Source organism: Sinocyclocheilus rhinocerous, unplaced genomic scaffold (genome assembly GCF_001515625.1).
Source record: "Sinocyclocheilus rhinocerous isolate Xijiao unplaced genomic scaffold, SAMN03320098_v1.1 scaffold749, whole genome shotgun sequence".
NCBI lineage: Eukaryota > Metazoa > Chordata > Actinopteri > Cypriniformes > Cyprinidae > Sinocyclocheilus > Sinocyclocheilus rhinocerous.
In genome coordinates, this window is record NW_015653466.1 from 1,124,238 (window position 1) to 1,148,179 (window position 23,942).

At 37.2% G+C, this 23,942-nt stretch overlaps 1 protein-coding gene across 1 annotated transcript in view; it reads left to right on the plus strand.

The window, feature by feature from the left end:
- The window catches only part of LOC107715999 (disks large-associated protein 2-like), a 148,241-nt gene that overhangs the window by 83,525 nt on the left and 40,774 nt on the right, over window positions 1-23,942 (plus strand). Inside the window, exon 4 of the mRNA XM_016522295.1 lies at window positions 17,752-18,893. Within this exon, the coding sequence (XP_016377781.1) occupies window positions 17,752-18,893 (1,142 nt within the window). The remainder of the gene's footprint in view (window positions 1-17,751; window positions 18,894-23,942) is intronic.

The following is a 23,942-nucleotide window of genomic DNA, read 5'->3' on the forward strand; positions in this document are numbered from 1 at the left end:
AAATAATATATATATATATATATATATATATATATATACTGTATATATATATATTTTTTGTTTGTTTGTTTTTTTTGTTTTTTTTTGACAAAGTAGTGTAGAATTTTAATATCAGCCATTTATTGGTCATTGTTTATAACATATTGTAGGTTTTGGCCAGAATTTTATTATCAATACTCAGTATTATCAATACTTTAAACATTGATGACAACTTTCAAAAATCAACTTATTCATGCCTTTTTTAGCTTTTATACAGAGAAGTACATAAATCTTGAAAGAAATAGGGAGAAACATTTTCTTCTCATGATGCATTTTTCACTGTCTAATACATCAGATATTGGACTTTCTCTGATGCTATCAGTGACCTTTCCAGTTGTGCCGTCTAATGGTATTTAACCAGATTTGGCCAATACTAGCCAGACAGCTGTTTTTCCTCAGCGCTGCTTCTGTAATTGAATCTCTCCAACGCCGTACTCTGCTGAGACATATCTGTCCCACATGGTGAGATGAAGATTACAGATGCATCTCAGACATCGATCTCTCAGCCCCTCCATTGCTGCTTGACATGCCTGCATGAGTGGATTGAGGTTTGTTTTTGAGGCCAACTGAAGGTGACGTGTTGTAGAGAGAAAGTTGATGCTATCTCCGTCCTAAGAGACATGCAGCTTCAAGGATCCTTCTGAAACACTCACTGCTGGAAAGTGTTTTTTGGAATTTAAGTTCTATAGAACAAGAATAAACATTACTTTTAGGTGGAATTATAATAAGACGTGACACCAGTAGTGCGCCTATACATATAAATAAAATGGAAATTAAATATAAATTAAAAATAACTATTAAAAAGTTAGCATTTTTATAGTTAAAATTTGATGTAAATATTTAAATATAAATATTATATTTTAAAATTATGTTATGTTGTGTTGTGTTATGTTATGCCTTTGCTGTAGTTTTGAATGTGATCCCAAACTGCCTGCACAAGCACGTATTTACCAATTACTCCAAATGTTTACTTTCCCCTCAAGGGTTTTCTGCTGGTGCAATTTTCAGAGCCATACAGTTGAAGTCTCGGGACTGGATTAGGACAGTTCAGGGATCCCCAATACAATCAGTTCTGTGGTGCCACTGACACAAATGTCACACAGGGGCCACCATTCAAATGACGTTTGCTGTCCACAAAGAGCGAAGCCTGATGGGACATGTTTTAAGTGTCGATAGCAGATTAATGCCCCTTGAGTATAGCGGTCGGCATTAAAAGTCTGTTTGGCCAATAGCACTGGTAGTAACTTGCAAGATAGAGGCAGTGATTTTTGATTTAGCCTTAATTGGATGCACTTTTTATTCTTGTCTACAGTTTATTTAATTTTTTTAAAGGTACACAGTCATTTTTTTCCCTCATGTAAACGTTTTCTCAAATAAATTAATAGTCTTTTGAAAAATGTTTGATACTCTTACATGACATTAAGACTCCAGTCATATTAGTAAACTAATGTATTTTAGATAGAGTGGGTCGCCTGATTGAGGCTGTCATGTTGAGATCACATGACCAGTTGAATACTATTCATTGTATGTCATAAGCCCCCTGTTATTGATCACTTTGGCTCATGGAATAAATTTGTCATTGCTGACTGCAAGTAGCATATTCTTTAGTGTTTTGACATGTGAGTCAATCTTGTTTACCAAGGAGAAAAAGGGAGGCGGAAGAATAATCCTAGTTAATTGATGTGTAAAATGACTGATGGTCATACAGTTTTATGACATAAAGACGTTATTGAAACCCATAATCAGTTTATTTTTGGCGACTGTTATGTTTTTCTGTAGCTTGACAAAACCCAGTTGACAAAATAGGGGTGAAATACCAGATCAGCTTTGTTACGCTTGAATAGTGCTTTTGGAGTCTCTTAGTAGACGAACATTGTGACATGTATGACTCTGTTTTTGATTCTGATGAATATATGTTTGAAGTTTTATAGACACGGCTGCCAATGGGCAAAGTGTTGTTGTCCGTCTAAACTGATTTTTAATGGTGAACAGGAACCCTGTGCTTTTCTGGAGCCCAACAGGCCCCCGTTAGATATTCAGATACAGAGAGCCAATTACTCTAATAAGTCCTGGCTGCAGAACACACTCACAGTTCTGCTCATACAGGGCCTCCATCAACAGTTCTGCAACAATGATTTCAGCTCCACAGGCAACTTTAGTGGCATGCTCAAAATTCAGAACTCTTAATAACTTTTGCCTGTCTTATTAACTTTGCCTGTGTGTGTGTGTGTTTGTGCTACCGTTCAAAAGTTTGGGGTCAGTAAGATTTTTTAAAAAGACTAATACTTTTATTCAAAAAGAACACATTACAGTGACAGTAAAGACTTTTACATTCTTACAAAATCTATTTTAAATAAATGCTATTCCTTTGAACTTTCTATTCATCTATTCATTCAAGAATCCTGAAAAAATTTATCACTCTTTCCACAGAAATAGTAAGCAGCACAACTGTTTTCAACATTGATGATAAGAAGTGTTTCAGCATATTGCAATGCTATCTGAAAGATCTGAAGGCTGGAGTAAAATTCAGCTTTGCCATCACACAAAAAAAAAAGAATTATATTTGAAAGCATATTAAAATAGAAATTTATTTTAAATTGTAATAATATTTTAGAATATTACGGGTTTTATTGTATTTTCAATCAAATAAAACAAGAATTACATTATACATTGTTATTATAAGGTACCTTGTTGGCATCTTTTTATGACAGATTGTTTAGATATTGCTTATACTGGTACTTTAAATGTAGGAGAGTTTTGGAAATCATCAGGACATGTGGAAACTGTTGGATAGGTTTATTTGAGCGATGATGTCCAACAGTCTGCACTCACCTACACAGACAGACTTTGCCCATGCTCCACTTCTTCTTGTCTTGGAATAAACTTTGTTTCTTTCAGTTTCTCCTGAGGGACATACAGGATATGCTTCTCAACAATTGGGCGCCCACAGAATAAGTTTCCACCAGTCATTTCTAAAGATATAGTTATTTCAAACCATACCAGAAACAAGGGGAACCCTGTGATTGTCTGCACGTCCTTCCGGCTCTGATTCACCAGAGTGGATGATGCAGTAACTCACTGTCTCCAGTACTGACCTCTGACCCCTGCAGATTACCAGACAAGACAGGTTGTTATCATCAGCCACAGACATGATGATACCTGCAGAGATGAAGCTTTCAGGCAATCATGTTCACTGGCTTTCACCCCGACCGCAGTCTGTCTGCTCCGTTTGTGTCTGAAGCGCAGTTGGTGGCCAGTAATAGTCTCGCTGCACTGTGACCAGAGAGCTTGTGGTACAGGGTCATGCCAGGCCATGCTGACAGAATGTGTTAGCAGTGCTTAACCGCCGCTGGCCAGTGTCGCCCTCTCAAGAGCTCTAGGGTGCACTGCCGGAGGAAGACTGCCTGGTTTAGCATCTGCGGCCCACTCCCACTGCGTCCTCTAAAAGCATTATGCCACTCTCCTTCTGACACCAAGGCTCGGGCCATCATTTCCTGTAGCGTCACGCTAACTCTGCTGAATCATAGCACTCACACCCCAACTCTCACTCTGCCACAACACGTCAGTCAAGATGCAACGACCACACAGAGTGGTTTCAAATTCACACACACGTCTCCCTCTTAGGACACATAAAAATAGAAACATATGAGACAAGAGTTAAGATACAATAAGAGCTGCATACATATTAAAAAAAGGTTCTGAGTTTGACTTATAAGAACACTTTTATGTTCAAATTAAGTGGGATTAAGTACAACTGAACCTGCATGGCTGAAATTTGTCAACATACACTGTCGATCTAATTGTTTTATTCTATTTCAAATAAATTCTGTTTGAACATTCTATTCAAGAATCCTGAAAAAATGTATCACTCTTTCCACAGAAATAGTAAGCAGCACAACTGTTTTCAACATTGATGATAAGAAGTGTTTCAGCATATTGCAATGCTATCTGAAAGATCTGAAGGCTGGAGTAAAATTCAGCTTTGCCATCACACAAAAAAAAAAGAATTATATTTGAAAGCATATTAAAATAGAAATTTATTTTAAATTGTAATAATATTTTAGAATATTACGGGTTTTATTGTATTTTCAATCAAATAAAACAAGAATTACATTATACATTGTTATTATAAGGTACCTTGTTGGCATCTTTTTATGACAGATTGTTTAGATATTGCTTATACTGGTACTTTAAATGTAGGAGAGTTTTGGAAATCATCAGGACATGTGGAAACTGTTGGATAGGTTTATTTGAGCGATGATGTCCAACAGTCTGCACTCACCTACACAGACAGACTTTGCCCATGCTCCACTTCTTCTTGTCTTGGAATAAACTTTGTTTCTTTCAGTTTCTCCTGAGGGACATACAGGATATGCTTCTCAACAATTGGGCGCCCACAGAATAAGTTTCCACCAGTCATTTCTAAAGATATAGTTATTTCAAACCATACCAGAAACAAGGGAAAGAGAACTGTGGTAGGTGCCTATACATATACCGTACAAGAGGTTCTTAAAAACACGCATACATTAGCTTTGTGCTTAAAGATTTAGGTACATAAATCAAGGGTTGTATAGGTTCAGAATCCATAAGAGGAGATTCATGAGATATTGTATCACCAAAGTGCCTCCAAGCAAGGCAGTTAACCCTGGGTTGCTCTAGAGAGATCTGCCCTGTATTACAAATGGACTAAGTCACTTGGATAAAATGAAAAATACTTCTCATTGCCCATAAATGTCACTGCTATTTACCCTGATCTCGCTCTTGCTTCTCTCCATCTTTTCTAGCTCGATAGTTTCTTTTCTAGTTCCATATCCCACTCATATGGTTTGAGAGCTAGAGCCTCATTAATCGGTAGTAAATTTAAAATGATTCTCATTAACAAACACATAACTAGGGATGCACAATATATCAGTGATATTTCTATTGGTATTGGATGATATTGGATATGTAACTGTCATGCATAATTCCTCAAATTTTTACATTTAGATTATATTTGCTGTAACACTTTAATCACTTAAAGTTAATCTTTAAAAACACAAACAATTTAATAACACTGTTTATAACGTTAATAACGTGTTTATTTTTTGTCTTTCAATATCAGACATTTAATCGGTTATCAGCAATAACATATTATCAGCTTATCAGTATCGACCAGAATTTTAATATTGGTACATACCTATGTGTATCTGCATCTGCATTTCCTCCCCCCCCCCTTCTTTAGTTTAAACTACAATTCTCCATTGATCAACACTAAAAGCTTTTTTTTAACCTTCATGCCTTCACCAAATTTCAAATGCGGATCCACTAATATTCCAAAAATTCTCATAAGGCTTTGAAAACTCTGAGGCATTTTGAAGTTTATACAGTTTATAGAGCTTTCTTTCTCATTGAATGCAAATTTTTCCAGTTATCTAAATACTCACTCACATTTTTAAACATTAGTGAACTCTCTCTTGGAAGAGAACAAAGCACTATCTTTGAATGAAGTTGGTTTATACTTTGCTGCTTATTTATTTTTGCCTTTATTTATTTATTTATTATTATTATTATTTTTTTACTATTTCTTGGCCCTTTTAGACAATGAAAGAGGTAAAATGAGTCCTTATTTTATCATCCATGTTCCAAGACATTTCACAGCACTCTGAAATGAACTTAAATGCTTTTAAATTTAGCGCTTGTGAGTTTATCAGTGTGTTTATGTGTGTTCCTCCTTTGTCTGACCTCTGCATTTTGCTTTCAGCGTTTTGCTGTCAGCCAGGTGATTGTCAAAGACTAAGTGTGCTGAGCACAGAAAATGTCCAACGGTAACAACAGACCAGGGCCTTCAAAGTGTGTGTTTTTATACATGTAAGGCTTTATTTTGTGTGTGTGTGTGTGTGTGCGCGTCTGTGCATTGTCTGATCCAAAGGCCCTTAGAGTGTTTGACCCCTGTGGGACCTGAACCGCAGAACACTATGACTATGAGAGATAAAGTCATCAGCAGGAACACACACAGTCAATAAATAAAGCCATACATTGTACACAGTATATTTAGGCGCAGCCAATACAATCATATGCTTTTGATAAAGGAAGATGAAGCCATGTATTATTTTCTGTATGGGCTCAAATGTTATGCTCTGATTTGTTGGAAACTATTTCTTTCTGTTCTGATGGCGTCTGCATTCATCTGATTTCTGTCTGTGCTATCAGGGCTTCACAGATTCAGGGCTTTCCGTTTATGAGGATCTATGTTTGATAAGAGAGCTGCTCTGAGCAGGTGAGGTGCTGAGGGTCTGTCTCTCACTGCTGTCTTTCTCTGTGCTTTCCTGTCGCTCTTCTAAAAAGAAAAAGCACAAGGGGTTTTCAGTGACTTCACACAAACCAGTATCAATTTATATTCTAGCATCCAGTGTTCAAATTCACCCAGCATAAAATATGACAGGACAAACATAATTAAGTATTAAATTGTGTTAAATTGACCGTGGAGGGAGTCATGCTTTATATATTTGCTGGTAATTCAAGTACACCACCAGTAATCAGGATTAAATGCTTCTGTAGTGCTACAACCTTGAATCCATTCCTGTATCCCAGCAGTTATGATGAATGAACAGCTATTAAGTAATCACATCTGTCCAATATACATATTTTAAAAATACAACTTCAAAAGTTAAATTCGGGATTTTCATAGTTAATTTCATTTTCATAGCTTTTAAATATGTGAAATTGATTTCTAGTCATTAATTATAATGAAGATTAATTACATTTAACACAAAATTGCATCCTGTAGGACTTTTGTAAGTGGATGGATTGATGGATATATAGAAAATTTGGGGTTGGCAAGATTTTTAAAAATGTTTTTACTCATCAAGTCTGCATTTATTTGATCAAAAAATATTGTAAACGCTGTAATAATGGGAAATGTTTTTACATTTTGAAACAACTGTTTTCTATTCACAATATATTTGAAAATGTATAGTTTATTCATGAGATGGCAAAGCTGAATTTTCAGCAGGCATTACTCCAGTCTTCAGTGTCACATGATCCTTCAGAAATCGTTCTAATATGCTGATTTGGTGTTTAAGACATATTTATTATTATTAATAAAGTTGAAAACAGTTGTGTTGCTTAATATTTTTGGAAACCATGACACATTTTTTCAGGATTCTTTGATGAATAGAAAATTCAAAAGAACAACATTTATTTGAAACAGAAACCTAAATTTATGTCTTCACTGTCACTAAATTTAATGCATCCTTGCTGAATATATCTATTTTTTTCCCCTCAAAAAATCTTACTGAACCCAAACTTTTGAACAGTAGGATAGATAGATTTGAAGGGCGAATATAATTAGACAGGAAGTGAGGTCATTGGGTTCCCAGTTGGCCTTGGTGTTAAAAATGCAAATGACATCAGAGAGACTTTAATCAGCCTGGTAGAGGCCAGCAGATGTTTTGTAATTACTAAAGTCAGCAAATGACATCTAAATTCACCCTGAACCAGATAGGCACACTGTCAAAAAAGATTCAGATGTGTGATGCTGCCTCATTATAGAGACTCTCACTCTCATCAGCCTTTTCCTTTCATCTGGCCATCATTCAAACTGATAACTAATGACAGAGTGCACAGGATAAATGTGTGTCTGTATTGAGTATCATGTGTGGGGGCGTCTAGAGTTGTGGTCACTCAAGCATGTCAATTATCAACTGAACCACACTAAATTTATAATACAGGGTCTTCACCTTTTGTCAAGCTTTTCAAGGACCCCTATGGCTAGAGCCTCAGAGAAGGGACCCTGTTGCATATTGTGTGTAATTGAGTGTTGCATTTTAAGCCCGGTCTATAATAACATGCATGAAGTACCATATTAATGTATTTACACACTTTGTTTTGATGCTTACATTGCAAAGCCATTAAAATGGTCATTAGTGATATAACGAGTCATATACTTGCACTTGCACTAAAATCCTTAATACATCTTTATGTGGGAGGGACAATGAAATGTTTAACTGAACTTTATCTTATTATTGTATTTAAAGGAATAATTCATCCATCCACCCAAAAATGAAAATTTGCTAAAGATGTACTCAGGCCATCCGAGATGTAGATGAGTTTGTTTCTTCATCAGAACAGATTTGGAGAAATGTAGTATCACATCACTTGCTCACCAATGGATCCTCTGCAGTGAATGGGTGCCGTCAGAATGAGAGTCCAAACAACTGATAAAAACTTCACAATAATCCACAAGTAATACGCATGACTCCAATTCATCAGTTAACCTTTTGTGAAGTGAAAAGTAGTGTTGTAGTCAAGGCCACCTAATCCGAGACCAAGACAAAACCAAGACTTTGAGGGGTTGAGACCAAGACAAGATCAAGGCAGGGCGAGACCGAGTCATTGTTATTTACTGCCTGAAAAAATCCAATATTTAATAAATAAATACAGTTATAATAATAAGACACTATGGAGCTGTTATCAATCAAATGAAATCACTAACAACAGAATTCATCTTTGCACTGGCACAGAAGATGCTTCTGAATTGGTACAACTACAAATGCATCAATAATGTTGAGAGTAATGTTTTAAAAATAAAATTTTGTTTATTGAATGTTTGTATAAAAGCAATATCAAATTTTTATAAACTGCTCTCTTGCTCTTGTGATATTGCTTAATTATGTCATATGTTATAATAAAATCCAGATCTCATACAAGTACTTTTTTCAACAATATCTTGACTTTTGTGGGTATTTGTATTAATTTTGTTGACATTTTTTGACACATTTACTCGTTAATTTCTGACCCGGCATAACAGTATAAATTATTGATTCTCAACCAGGGGCGGGGGGCCCACTAAGATGCCTCAATAAACTTCCAAAGAGGCCTCAAGTTAACTTAAAATTATTTAAAATAATACAAATCAAGCATTAAAATGTACTAAAACAACTCAAATATTTTGTGTGAGTGGAGGGGGGCCTTCAAATATTGTTGTGGACAAAAAGGGGACTTGAAGTCAAAAATGTTGAGATCCACTGGTATAAATCAAATTATTTAATATTGTTATTTAGTTATTTAATTAGTTATTGATTGTATTTGAAGCAGGAAGTTTTACATCCAGTCACATTAATGATAGTTCTAAATAAATCAGACAATGCACTGGCAATTTAGTGATATCCCTGCAGTTGTGGCTTTGACCAGTCTTGAAACCAAATCCCGAGTTCTCTTAGTCTGAGACCAAGACAAGACAGAGTACAAATGTGGTCAAGACTGAGACAAGACCAAGACCTTCAAAAAATGGTCTTAAGACCGGTCTCAAGACCAAGACCGGTTTTGTGTACTGTTTGCATTTTTATTTACTTTTGTATTTGTAGGAGTCGTGGAAACTGTTAAAAACTTCTCTTCTCTTGTAAAAAGTTGTAAAAAATTGTCACTGAAGCTGAGTGGAAGTGGATTTGCTCTCATCTTCAGCACCCTTAAAAATACAGCTAAACTGTTTTTGTATAGCAAGCACAATGTTATGACAGGTTCCTCTGCAGGAACCACAACATACCGGATAAAACCAGTACATTTGCTTTAGAGAGTGTGTGCAACTCTGAAGTTTAATAAAGGTGTGTGTGTGTGTGTGTGTTTTAATAAATAATGAATTAAAGTTTCATTTTAAAAAGAAGCGTCATAAGGTTGCAAAGTGCTTGGTGAATCATCAGTTCTGTGTTATGGGGGTTGTTTTTACCCTTTGGGAGCCTTTATGAAAAGGTTGCTGGATCTAGAAATCTAAATTTACACAGATAACACACAGAGTCCTTTAGATAAAGCAGAGTTTGTGCTCTGTTTGTTGTGTGCTGGAGAGTCTCTTTGCTTTTGTGGGTTTGGTGTTCATTTGTTTTTGTTACGATTGGTTTAGGGTGTAAAGTCTCTTTGTTGTGATTGTTTTAGTGTCGTTCTGAGGTTAAGGTCAATTGTGTTGTCTTGATCTTTGTGTCAGTAAACAGGCAGTAAAACAGACAAGGCACTTAATCTAACAAGATTTCACATTACATCCAGATACAAATATAAACTCTATTATAGTGTGTTTACTTTTTCCTGTTTGTTGATGTGCACCCTTGTTTGTTAGTGTGTGTGTTGTTTGCTTGTGTGTACCTTTGTTTGTGCGTCTGTATTTAAGTGTGCACATGAATCCAGCAGGCACACAAACAGATGGTGCTGGCATGATGATCCTTTGACCTTTTGATCTCTTTTCTCAGCACAACTGCAGCAGCAATAAATTTGTGTTTAGATAAAGGTCTCAAGGTTTGGCTTATTAGCATGGTGTCGATCACCCCTGCTGGTAGTTTCTGGAACTACACCATCTAATTTTCTCCATTCATGTCCATTCAAATGTAGCCATGTATTTTGATGGCATAAAATCATTTGCAAGTAACATATATATTATTTTACTTGGGCTGTTTATCTCTTTTTGGTCTTTCTTAGATTACTTATAAATAGTATTAAAGTATTAAACACACGTAACAGTGCTATTAATTCATTGTTATTGAACACTAAAGGACCACACACACCAAGGATGATGACTATAACAATAGCTATAAAGTTTCAGTAATTGTTCTAATTCTAGGGAAGTCCACATCACAACTGTAACAATAATGACATAGAGAAACTATATAATTAGAATCACTTTCTGAACAGTTTTGCAGTCAGAAGCCAAATTAGAATTCACCTGGCTTTAAAGAGAAAATGCATTTAAAGCATCAGACCACATAAATGCAGCCTAAGTTTATAATAGACAGTTGTTGTCCATTGGTGTAGAAAATATAGTTGTCACCATAGTTAAAGTTCTTGGTGTTAATGGGGCCTTAAATGCTCTTCATCCCAGTCTATAGAGTGTTGCAGCCATGACGTCAAAACCTTGGAGACTTATTCGCCATGGGTTACCTCGAGATTTTCCTTTGGATTTTTTAATTCATGGGTAAAACAAGCTCTGTTGTAAATAAAAATAGATGATTTTTGGACGTTTTGCTCTACAGTGTAAATTACACACACCTATTCTGAAATTGCATAATACATAAGAACGTTTTGGGTTTAAATGTATGCACTATGCAGTTTACGTTGTACAACAACACGTCCAAGTATTGTCATGTTTTGGTTGCCACAGACCTTATTTTACTCATAAATTGAAAAACCCCATTATAAAAAAACCCATAGGAAAATCTTGAGGGAAACCCATGGTGAATTAGTCATCTGGGTTTTGACGTCACGGCTGCAGCACACTATATTATAATCGAATTATGTTCAATAGAGTTATTTGAATTGGTAGTTGTGAAAAAGAGCCTAAAATGTTAAGGAGCTGTCCTTGGTCCTGAAAAGATTTAGCACAATATGAGTAGCTTTTACAGAGCTTTAATTTTTATTTTCAGCAATATAAATAGTTTTCTTACATGATTTGGATGTGTTTACAATTTAAGTGGTGACTTTTCATGTCAATTACTATTGGGAATTAGACCATGACTTCATAGTAAGGTGTGGTTTAGAGGCACCTGGTAGGCCTGACTTGGTGACATCCCCAGCTGTGGTATAGTGACATGATTGTCAGCTTTGTTTAATATTATGATACAGTAAATAGGCAGCTGAGATAGGGAGAGTTTGCTAGTTTTTGACTTTTTGGTTTGAAACTAATATGCAATATGGTACAATAGGTGCCATTCATGAAGCTGTAAAACATCCCTCTTTTGGGTTTTGACTTCACTACCGTCGTGTCTTTAATACTTTATGAATTGACGGCGTTTCTGCAAAGATCTGAAACTGTTTCTGTCACATGACACAGCTGAAGACACATTAAGTACCAGTTACTGTGGCAACTGCAAATTTTATTTGAACTGTTTTCATTTTTCTTTTTTTAAAGACTTACTGTGAGTCTGTTTTTGAATGTTACATAAACGGGTTACTCCTGAAGGATTTCCTATAGCAAGCTGTTCTGTGTTCTTTCTGCATAGTTCTGTGTTCAGACACTTTCAGGCCAGCTTCATTGTATGGACCCAGCAGCTGCAGGTTTAGCATCATGATTTATGAAACACATTTCACCTCCCAGATTCTGCTGCAGCAATATTAAGAAATGCAATGCTACACTGCATTTTACAAAGACACATTTAAAATGTTTTAACATTTTTATTCAGCAATTGATATAACAGCAATTAAAAGTATGTTATGCAGATTAATTAAATTAATCTGAAAAATTGCATATATCAATATCTTATCAGCTACAGTCACTCATGTTGCCACAAATCACCAACTTTAAGTGAAAATGAATGACATCAAGTTGCTTTGCAACTGCAAATCGCTGTCAGTTGGAACACCCCTTAAGTAAGCATTAGTACACTCTAAAAAATGCTGGGTTAAAAAGGGACAACCCCAGCTATTGGGTTGTTTTGACCCAGCGGTTGGGTTGTTTTGACTCAGTATTGTATTATACACTCAAAAGTGTATAAGAATGATTTATTGATATTTATAAATGGTGTTTTTAACTTTTCTATCATCTTTCCATTCCATAATAAATCTATCTTTATGCCAAATATTTGTCTTTAGACTGCTGGGATAAGCATGTTTTACCACACTGAGAAGAACGAGGCACAGATAATAGCCCTCATCACCGCAATGCTAATTCACTCCTTAACGATAAGCATTTAACGGAACTCACTAGGCTTATCGGACTCCAGGAATCTCTCTCTCTCTCTCTCTCATGGGCAGGAGAGAAAGATGTCCTTGCTCTGTGAAAGTGAGTTCATAAAATGAAGAGAGATTGTTTGAGAGAAAAGAAAAGGACTGCTGTGGCAATCACATTTGAGTGGGGTGATTAATTGGAGGATTAATTGTCAAGCTGGAACAAAGTAGAACATTGTGGGAACATTCTGCTTAATGAAGCATGTTGGAGTGACAAAAGAGCGATATCTCCTGCTTTCATATGTTTTTTACACACAATTATGCTGCCTCCTAAGATGTCTTGTTTTAGGTTAATTCTAAGGCAGCATCGCATGTAATCCCCGAATGCATTGTATTCAGAATATTATATAATTTCATATATATATATATATATATATATATATATATGGTGATGTGATGGTGTGGTTTAGCAGGTCCATCAGGTCTCACTACCACCTTTCTCTGGTGTTAATGTGGCGGATGGATCATTTGTCTTCACTAGCACTGCTGTAGCGACAGAGTCAGCAAAATAAAGCTTCTACCTGCTGCCCCCTGCAGAGAGACAAGGAAAGCGGGAGAGACGTGAAGGCGCCTGTAGCTGATTGCACTCATGCTGTTAGTATGCAGGATGCTGCAGTGAGCCGTATTTATTCAGCAGGGACGGTCCAGGGTATGAATGCTGAAATCATGAGATGAGGTGACAGGAAGTGCTTCAGGCTGTAGAGCAGTGCCATAACACTCACACAAATCTCTAGAGCCTTAGATGACCTCCTCTGAACTCATACTGAGACCAAAGGCCCTCTCCATCCACCACAGAATGGACCATCAGAATACAGACCTTATTTTCAAAGAACTCACTGGTTAACCCCGATAAATATATATATATTTTTTAAAATATGCAGCAGCCAATTACACTGAAATTCATGCTATAGAAAATTTGTTTGGGTTTTATTTGTAGGGTTCAGAATTGAGAACTAGTTCTCATCAGCCAACAAATATGCAGCGCAACCAGTGTAGTCAGATTCATATACAAATGACTCTTACGAGCTGGTTCTTTTTTAATTCAACGATCAAAACTGACTAAATTGGTTCACTCACTGAATTAGTCAGAGCTATTACTGAATAAACTACTTTTGGTCATATATGACTTCACATAAACTGTTATACCGTTAAAATTGTTCTTAAAGTGTGTCAGTGTTTTGTTGTAATAGATGGTAAAAATTATTTCTGAAGGATCGTGTGACACCAAAGACTGGAGTAATGGCTGCTGAAAATTCTAAAATATACTTTCAATTGTACTATTATTTCACAATATTACTGTTCTTACAATATTTTTGAATTTTTGATCAAACAGATGCAGCCTTCATAGTTATCATTGTTGTTAATAATAATAATAATTATTAAATATGGAAATGTGGATATATATATATATATAATTTAAATATTTCTTTTTGTCATTTTCTCTAATATGTTTGAAATTCAGGCAAGATTTAATAGCATCAAATACATGGCATATGTTGTCAGCAGCTGGATTGATATAGTGTAAGTTTCTCTGCTTTCTGCTGTGAATTACGGGCCTGCTTCTCTCAAGGTGATATTCTTGTGGCTGATTTAGAAAAGCTCAGCTGACTAGGTTTAGAAACACTCTGTTGTCTCTTTTAAAAGCAAAGTGTAAAAGATAAAGCTTTTAATTTCTGTCTGCAATCTGCTTCTCCTCTGTTGTTGTCTCCAGATATTTCACTGCAGTTGTGTTGGATTTCGATGAAGGAGAAATAACAAATGACAGGTTGCTCTAAGACTATTACATCTCCAATGAGACCAGAACCATTCTGGTCCTGTCAGTTTCATCCATCCTCTCAGATTCAGAAATGTAACATTGTGGTTTATTGCAGAGCCTTATGGGAGTTAAGAACACAATCGCATCTCTTCGATTTTCTGATGAACAACCCTGATTCCATGAAGGTTCCTTGCTTTTAACCTTTGAAAGAACGTAATGAAGTGTCTGCATTGGCCAGTGTTTACAGATGGTGATCCAAATTGGACCATTTGTTCTGGATGTGCTTTAATGTGATTCTCTGTGTTGTTCAGCCTTTCACAAAGTTTAATTTTAATGAAGTGCCTCTTTGTGATTCACTATCACTCTAGAATATTCTTTTACACGCTCAGAATAAACAAACTTGACATTCTCCTTCAGGTCCTCTTCAATCAAGATGGACTTGGGCATCATTATGGTGTGTGCTGACCTGAGCTAAAGATCTCCTTATGGGTCAGTACTCTGTTTGTGCTCTAATTAAACACAAGGGAGGGTTTTGAATTGGTTTCTTTCCAAATTCACACCAAGATGTTTTTGCTTTTGTCTTCAGTCCAGTTCTTTGCTACCAGTGTGAATCAGATATATGTGTTTTCTTCTTTTCTGGGCCCTGTGTGTTTTTCAGAAATACACTACGGTTCAAAAGTCTGTAAGATTTTGTCGTTTTTTTTTGTTTTTTTTTAAGAAGTCACTTGTACTCACCAAGGCTGCATTTATTTGATAAAAAATACAGTAAAACAGTGATATTGTGAAACATTATTACACTTTCAAATAAATGTACTATATTTTAAAATGTAGTTTATTGCTGTGATAGCAAAGCTGATTTTTCAGCAGCCATTACTCCAGATTTGCTGATTTGGTGCTTAATAATGATTTCGTAGTATCAATGTTGAAAATTTTTATGTGGAATTATAGATGTCTTTTTCTGTCACTTTTGATCAATTTAATGCATCTGTGCTTAATAGAAGTATTAGTTAAAAAAAACTGACTTACTGACCCCAAACTTTTGAACAGTAGTGAATTCTTGACTTGTCGATGTATTTTTCACACAGACATACGTGTATGCTCAGTAATTTTTAATTTGGCAGCTGTCTTATATACTGACACCTTGCAGCTACATACAAAAGTTTTCAGCTACTGATGCCATTTTATAAATTATCTACACTGAACAAAATTATAAACGCAACACTTTTGTTTTTGCCCCCATTTGTCATGAGCTGAACTCAAAGATCTAAGACTTTTTCTATGTACACAAAAGGCCTGTTTCTCTCAAATATTGTTCACAAATCTGTCTAAATCTGTTAGTGAGCAATTTTTCTTTGCCGAGATAATCCATCCACCTCACAGGTGTGGCATATCAAGATGCTGATTAGACAGCATGATTATTGCACAGGTGTGCCTTAAACTGGCCACAATAAAAGGCCACTCTAAAATGTGAGCCTAAGGCACACCTGTGCAATAATCATGCTGTCTAATCAGCATCTTGATATGCCACACCTGTGAGGTGGATGGATTATCTCGGCAAAGGAGAAGTGCTCACTAACACAGATTTAGACAGATTTGTGAACAATATTTGAGAGAAATAGGCCTTTTGTGTACATAGAAAAAGTCTTAGATCTTTGAGTTCAGCTCATGACAAATGGGGGCAAAAACAAAAGTGTTGCGTTTATAATTTTGTTCAGTGTATTTATAATAAGCTTAATATGATTAATTTATTCTGTATGTGAAATTGTCTGATAACAGAAGTTATGGCCATGACAGGAGCCACGCGATGTAACACTAAAAATAAAGACGGAAAATAATCTTCAGTCTGACTATGTTAGTACTGTGCATTGCATTGTGGTTTGACTATGGCACTGGTGCCATGTTTGGCTTGTTTTAGTATGTAGTCAAATTCAAGTCATCAGAGGTCTGTGCCAGCATGTAACACAAAAAAAAGGAAATTTAAGTTTTAATATGCATTACCCTGTACTTTCACCACATTAAATTAACATTAATCACCAGTGTGAAATGACATATGATCCAGCAGCATAAAATAGTTATGTCAGAAAGGGCAAACAGCTGGATGTGAAAAAAACAGAATCTCTGAGCTCTGATGAAGTTAGTGACAGGCTGCCCATATGTGGCTGTGATGAAAGATCACAGTGAATGTGGTTTTAATCTCTGAGCAATGTCTCTCAAGCACAACTGCTGAAGCACCTCGAAGTGCTCCCTCTCTCTCCGGTGGGCTATTCTTTAACAGCTTTAAAGCCTACATAGATGAAATAGGAGTTTAAATGCTCTACATATGCATATTTTCTCAGAATGTAAATATACTGTATGCCAAACTATGTGCTTTCGCTTGGATATGAAAAACAACTTTGTTAATAATACCTTAGTTGAGATTAAAAAAGAATGGGGTTTAACAAGCCCTCACTTTTGACACTGAAAAACTCATTAAAACGAACATGTTCTGTTTATTTTTTCTCTCCAGCAATTGAAAAATGAAAAAAATAACCTTTGTTTTAATATGCATTACCCTGTACTTTCACCACATTAAATTAACATTAATCACCAGTGTGAAATGACATATGATCCAGCAGCATAAAATAGTTATGTCAGAAAGGGCAAACAGCTGGATGTGAAAAAAACAGAATCTCTGAGCTCTGATGAAGTTAGTGACAGGCTGCCCATATGTGGCTGTGATGAAAGATCACAGTGAATGTGGTTTTAATCTCTGAGCAATGTCTCTCAAGCACAACTGCTGAAGCACCTCGAAGTGCTCCCTCTCTCTCCGGAGCCAGCTTTGACGGATGGCCCAGCGGTTCTAAAATGATAGGCTATTATTTTACTTTGCATTGGATAAATGGCCAGGCTTGCAACTCTGTCCTCGTAAGGCTTGGCAGGACCAGATGGGGCGGATCGGCGGAGGGCTGTGGGACGTGCTTTCGTCTGGACAACATGATTTTGTTCCATTCATGAATTGAAGTGTCGTGTTTTCCATGACTGTGCAGCTGAGAGGCTGCCGCATGATCGCTTGAATTCACGAAAACGACAGTGATTTTGTAATCAGCTCGTTTGAATCACGGCAGACTGTTTTGCAAACATCCCTATTAATGCTTCCTACACACCCATGGGGAAAATGCCCCAAAATATAGTTTGCAGAAAGACTGAACGAGGTCTAAACTGATGCTGAATGCCAAAGTAAAATGAATCAAACTCACTAATCCTCTCCGCTCTCTTTTCCTCTCTGTCTTTCATAGATCAGCTAGATTCATGGTCTCCACCGCCATACTTCGATGAAGACAGCTACCTCCCCTTTCCCAGGAATATGAAAGGTTTATCAAGCGGTCGTCCTCAGCTCACCTTCACATCAGGTCACTCCTGTGGGCTGCCAGACTGCGATCAGTCCCTTGACCCCTTGCAGCATGTCGGCCCCGATTCCCGCTCTCCCTACCTGCTCAGTCCGACCGAGAGCTGCCCTCTGGATCCACACCGCTGCTCGCCCCGCAGCTCCATCCATTCGGAGTGCATGGTGATGCCCGTTTCTATGGCATCTGACCACGTTTCCAGCAGCACCTTTCCCAGAATGCACTACAGTTCACACCACGACGGCTCGAGAGACGACGGCTCCACTTCTCATGGTGGCGGTGGCAGTGGAGGGATCGGAGTTGGCGGTGGGGGCAGCGGGTCTGTTAAGATGAATCGTATTCCAGCGAACCTCCTGGACCAGTTCGAGAAGCAGTTGCCGATTCATAGAGATGGTTTTCACACGCTGCAGTACCAGCGCACGTCCGGAACCACCACAAGCAGCGAGCAGCGCAACGAGAGTCCCGGGCGTATCCGCCACCTGGTGCACTCCGTCCAGAAGCTCTTCACCAAATCCCACTCACTCGAGGGGTCATCCAAGATGAACGGCACCAAGGGAGACTCTCGCTCAGACAGCGGACACCACCACCACCACCATCACGGACATCACCATGGGAACCACAAACACAGCAAACGGAGTAAGAGTAAGGAACGCAAGTCAGACTCCAAGCAACGCTCAGGGATAGCAGGCTGGTGGAGTTCTGATGACAACCTGGACAGCGACAGCACCTACCGGACTCCCAGCATCATGAGCCGCCACCACGGAGATCATATCACTCACTGTTACCCGGACACAGGCCATGGCCACTTTGGTGACCTTTCGCTCAAGACCTCCAAGAGCAACAACGATGTGAAATGTTCGGCATGCGAGAGCATCTCTATGGCCCCTGAGGGCAAATTTATGAAGCGCAGCTCCTGGTCGACGCTGACTGTCAGCCAGGCTAAAGAAGCCTACCGCAAATCTTCCCTCAACCTGGAGAAACCGACCATGCCTCAAGATCTGAAGTCCTCCATGAGGCCTTGTCATTATTTGCAGGTGAGATCTCGTTCATGAAGATGTGACTGCTGGTGATGCTGTGCTGTAAGACAGTGGTTTTCAACAAGGGGGCCTCAGCAGACTTCCATAGGGACGTCAAGATGATTTAAAATAACCAGGATTCCCATGGTCTAGAAAAACCTGGATATATATGTTATCCTAATTATAAATGTGTCATTTATAGACCTGAAATCGCTATGGGAATTTTTATACTTTTTTTGAATATACATTTTTGTATTTATGCTGAAAATATTTATATGGTAGAAATTATAAGCAAAAATATTTTTGAAAATTCTTATGCTTACTTCTTATCCAGAAAATAATCAGAAAAGCATTTGAATATTATATTGTTGTGGAAAATGTGGGGCCTTGCAGTCAAAAAAGTTGAGAGCTACTGCTGTAAGAGGAGATTCTTGAATGTTTGTGTATGTGAGGGGCATACTATTAAGTCATGCTATTCATTTTCAAAGCAAAACTCTGTGTGGCTGCTTTCTGATCCATGGCTTATTGGTGCCTGTAGATTGTTGTTTAGGATTCAGAGGATTCCCAACTGAGTCGAAAGTAATAGTCCACTGAAAGGGTTATGGAATATGGGCAGGAATATGTTGTTTATGCTGGTGGATAATATAGCCCGATTGAAATATGTGTGTGTGTTGTTGTGAGGTGCTAATGTGCTAAATTGAGAGGCAGATTTATTGGTCCTGTCACTCCAACTAGACCAGTTTGTTCCTGTTGTTTATGTAAGGAATTATTGCAAACAATGAGTCATATTGATTAGCATTGATCTTTCTGTGATACCGTATGATTTTCCAAATGCATCACATTTCGTCAGGATGCATTATTCATGGTACTGTCAGACCACTGGAAATAGCTTCTTGCTGTTTTCTAGTTCATTTGTACAATTAGGCCTCTTCATCCTATATACAGATGCTGAATTGTCACAGGTTAGCATTGTAGCAAAATGCAACCACTTTCCAAAATTGCTGAAATGAATCACATATCTGTCACAGTAGAGTACAGCTACTATGCGAATACTTCTTGAAATTGCTTGTCCTGATGGGATCATTATTGTGTTTTAGTACATGCCCTTGGCACCTTTTTAATAATACTAGGCCTACTTTAAAGAAGACAGTGATATTGCTTTAGTTAATTCAATCTTGTTTTAGAATATGACTGTTCTTTTTCAGAACTGGTTCCATTTTTTAAAATTAATATCCATATGAAACAGGATACTGTATGAAAATACTTGGACCGAGTTTCCTGCACTAGAGCTGCAACACTGCTACTGAATCTATTGCAAAATGGGCGGTGCAAACAATCAATGTAGTGATTTCCAAACAAACGACTCTAATGAGTCAGTTCTTTATTGCAAATCAAAAGAAAATTAGGAAAATTTGATTGGCCATCTTGGGGGGACAATTTGGCCATTTCTAATTATTTGGGGGGACTTGATGTCTGTGGTGGTTACAGCCCTAGTCTGATTCTCAAAACTAGTGAATCTAATGAGTTTATTGTTTTTTATAGTAAGTGAAAAACATATGGAACAACCAGTATAGTCAGATTTCCAAATAAATGAATCTAATGAGTCAGTTAATGAATCAAACACAGCATACAACTAAAAATCAATGAAGCTACTGACTGGTTGTTCCTATAAAATTATGTGCATTGTATTCATATACACATTATGCACTTTTTAAATCAGTAATTCAGTAATTAAATATTAATGAATTAATAACAGTATGTTACCACATTGTTTAGTACTGTTATTTAACATATAGAAGTTGATTATTGGATTGCATTTATGAAACATTTAAAAATACTGTAAAAAGTCATTTATGTATCTATTTATGTATTTATTATTGAAATTATTTGTTAATTTTACAATGGAATTATACTTTTTCTTTAAAAAAATGCTAAAATTATTTTCATTCTGGTCCAGTTAGTCTGTGGTGGACCAGCAATGGCCTTTAGCTGGTGAATCTGTTTGGCTAGTTAAGGAGCCAGGTGTAGAGACCAACATTTCAAAACAGGCAAGCATCCAAAACACAACATATGCTGGTCTATCAGAACTAGTTAGTATTGCAGATGTCTGACTCAAGCAGTTAGATCAGCAGGTACAATGAAAAAACACCCTCAGTAAACATCTGCTGACACAGCAGCCTCCACCAGTCCTGGACTTATGCAATAGCACAGCAGAAGCAGTGAGGCTGATGGCCCCATTGGGAGAATTAATGAATGGATGGATCTGAGTGTTTCCTCAGGGAAAGAAAGAATCCAGAGAGAAAGAGAACCTAAATCAATATTAAGTTTTACGATTTAGAGGCTTGTGTAGACCTCTTTGCAGGTCCCACTGAGTCAACTTAGACAAAACTGAGCTATATCCTGTGCATATTTAGTGTCAACAATGGCAATGACACGATAATAATATGCCTAACATTATCCGGAAGTGAATATGCATCTGTTAAGCTGATACTGTCATTGGTCAGTGAGGTTTTAATAGGTGTGTAAACTCTCTGAAAAAAGGTACAAAAGTTGACACTAGGGCAGTACCTTTTCAAAAGGTACAAATATGTACCTTTAGGGGTAAATAAGGTACAAAGGTGCACCCTTTGAAAAGGTACTACCCCAGTAGCAACTTTTGTACCTTTTTTCCTGAGAGTGTACAGTAGGTTGTGATGGTAAAAACCAGAAAGTCTGTTGGTTAAAGGGGTCATATGATGCTTTTTTAAAGATCATTATTTTGTGTATTTGGTGTAACAACGAGGGCGTGGCAGAGTCTTAACTTTGATCAAGAATATCTCTTTGGTTTTGAGACTTTAGTCTTTGCAACTTCAGGGATCTTATATATGCACAATCAGCTTGTAACACTCCAAAGAGAAAGGAAAACTTGAAATCGCATCATATGACCCCTTTAATGTTCAGGAATTGTGCCCAGCCTTCATCCGGACATCCTAAAGTCCATACGTCTCTTCTAGATCCAATTTGTCTTCATAACAACATTGCAAAGCTTGTTATGGATAGGATTGTGTCTTTGCCCACTAATGATTGACGGCAAGCTTCATATGAAGACAAAATTGTACCTTTACAGGTCACACAAGATTGTTTTAACTTATAAAACAAACACATTTTTCTTCCAGTAAAAGTGCAAAACCACTTTCAGCATCCATTTTTTAAAAAGGCCAATGGGCTTTTGTCAGTAATCACTCATAATTCTAATTTCATATCAAACACGTCTGTGACAAAAATGTGGACTTTCACTGAGGGATAAAAACAACCTCTTCCCATCTGTCTTTCTGAGCAAAGCAATTAGCTTAAGTGTGTTTGTATTTCAAATATGTCCAAATAGATTAAACATCAGCCTGCAGAAAAAGGACAGAAACCATCCAGCAGTCAATGACTGTGATGCATCTCTGGGTCAGGCATTTAATAGGTTCTCTCGACCCCAACAAAAATAGCCTGTGCCGTCTATCACGCCAGTGCTATTTTTGGCTGCTGTTATCGATGCAGCCTGCTGTGACGCAAACTCTCCGGGAGGGACGTGTGCCCCTTCACTCTGATGGTCCGGTGTCCTGAGCACCACATGCTGAGCGGTAGCAATAAAGCAGCTATTTTGCAGATCATTTACTTTAAACTGGCAGATCTGCTCCACCTCTTTCAAGATCTGATTATTTCTCCCCATTGAGGTGTTTACATTAAGGCTTTTTTCATTGCCTATGAACTATCAGTCGGATTATGGATGCATTATTAAAATGCATAGAAACTGATTTCACTGTCTGATGTAACAATTTTAAATATTTCAGCATGACTTTTATGGTGATAGCAGTCACCAGGTGGACGTCCCACAGCTCAGGGTGAAGGCCTGTCCTGATTAAAGTGTAATGGCCCATTCATACATAATGCAAAAAAGAAAATCATTTTCTTCAAAAGTATTTCTTCATCAGTATTTTAGTCTTGTGTTCCAGTAAAATGTCTAAGTATCCTTAAGCCCCAAATGGCAAATGATCTTATCTTGTCTTAAGCAAGAAAAATGGCTTTTCTTGTCTTTTTCTTGTTTTAAGCTTTTCTTGTTTAAAACTTGTGTATTTAGTTGGATGAATGCTTAAAAAAGGAGTGGGTTTAGTTAAATACAGGTATTTCAAGATAAACAAAGGAAAACCAGTGGGTTTAGTAAAATATGGATATTTCAAGATACATAAAGTTTTGAGGTTAGTAAGATTTTTCTTTCTTTCTTGCTTTCCTTCTTGCTTTCCTTTTTTTTTTAACACAGCAAGGATGATCAAAAGTGACAGTAAAAACGTTTACATTGGTACAAAAACTTCTGTTTCAAATAAATGCTGTTCTTTTGAACTTTCTATTCATCAAAGGTTCCTGAAAAAATTATGGTTTCCTCAGAATTATTGTTTTATTGAAATTAACTGTTTTCAACATTAACAACAATAATGTTTCTTGCGCACCAAATCAATATATTAGAATGATTTCTGAAGGATCATGTGACACTCAAGACTGGAGTAATGGCTGCTGAAAATTCAGGTTTGCCATCACAGAAACATTTTGTATTATGTATTACACAAATGTATTAAAATAGTTTTTAAAATTGTTGTTATATTTCTGTAACAGATCGGCCAGGCTCCACCACCACCCAATCACAACGATCCCTCTCACCTGAGTTCTGAGCACCTGCACCTGTCACTAATCAAGCACCTCATCAACCAGCCTGCATAAAAGCACACACCTCAGACACCCTCACTGTCCGGTCTCGTATACACGTAGAGGACTAAATGACTTTGCTACTACTTCCATTTGAATACTTCCTGCATTACTTACCTCCTGTGTTCCTCCTAGTGTCTCCTCGTCTCCAAGTGTCTCCTGTTCCTCCTTGTTCCCGGATCGCTGAGGTGTGTGCTCCTCCCGCCTACATTCCAGCTCCTGTAAAGCCAAAGACTCGGATTACCCCACTCATCATATCCTTCGAACTATTCATTCACCATCACATCCTCTGGACCCTACCCCAGTACTCTCTGTGACCAAATAAACCAGTTTTATATATAC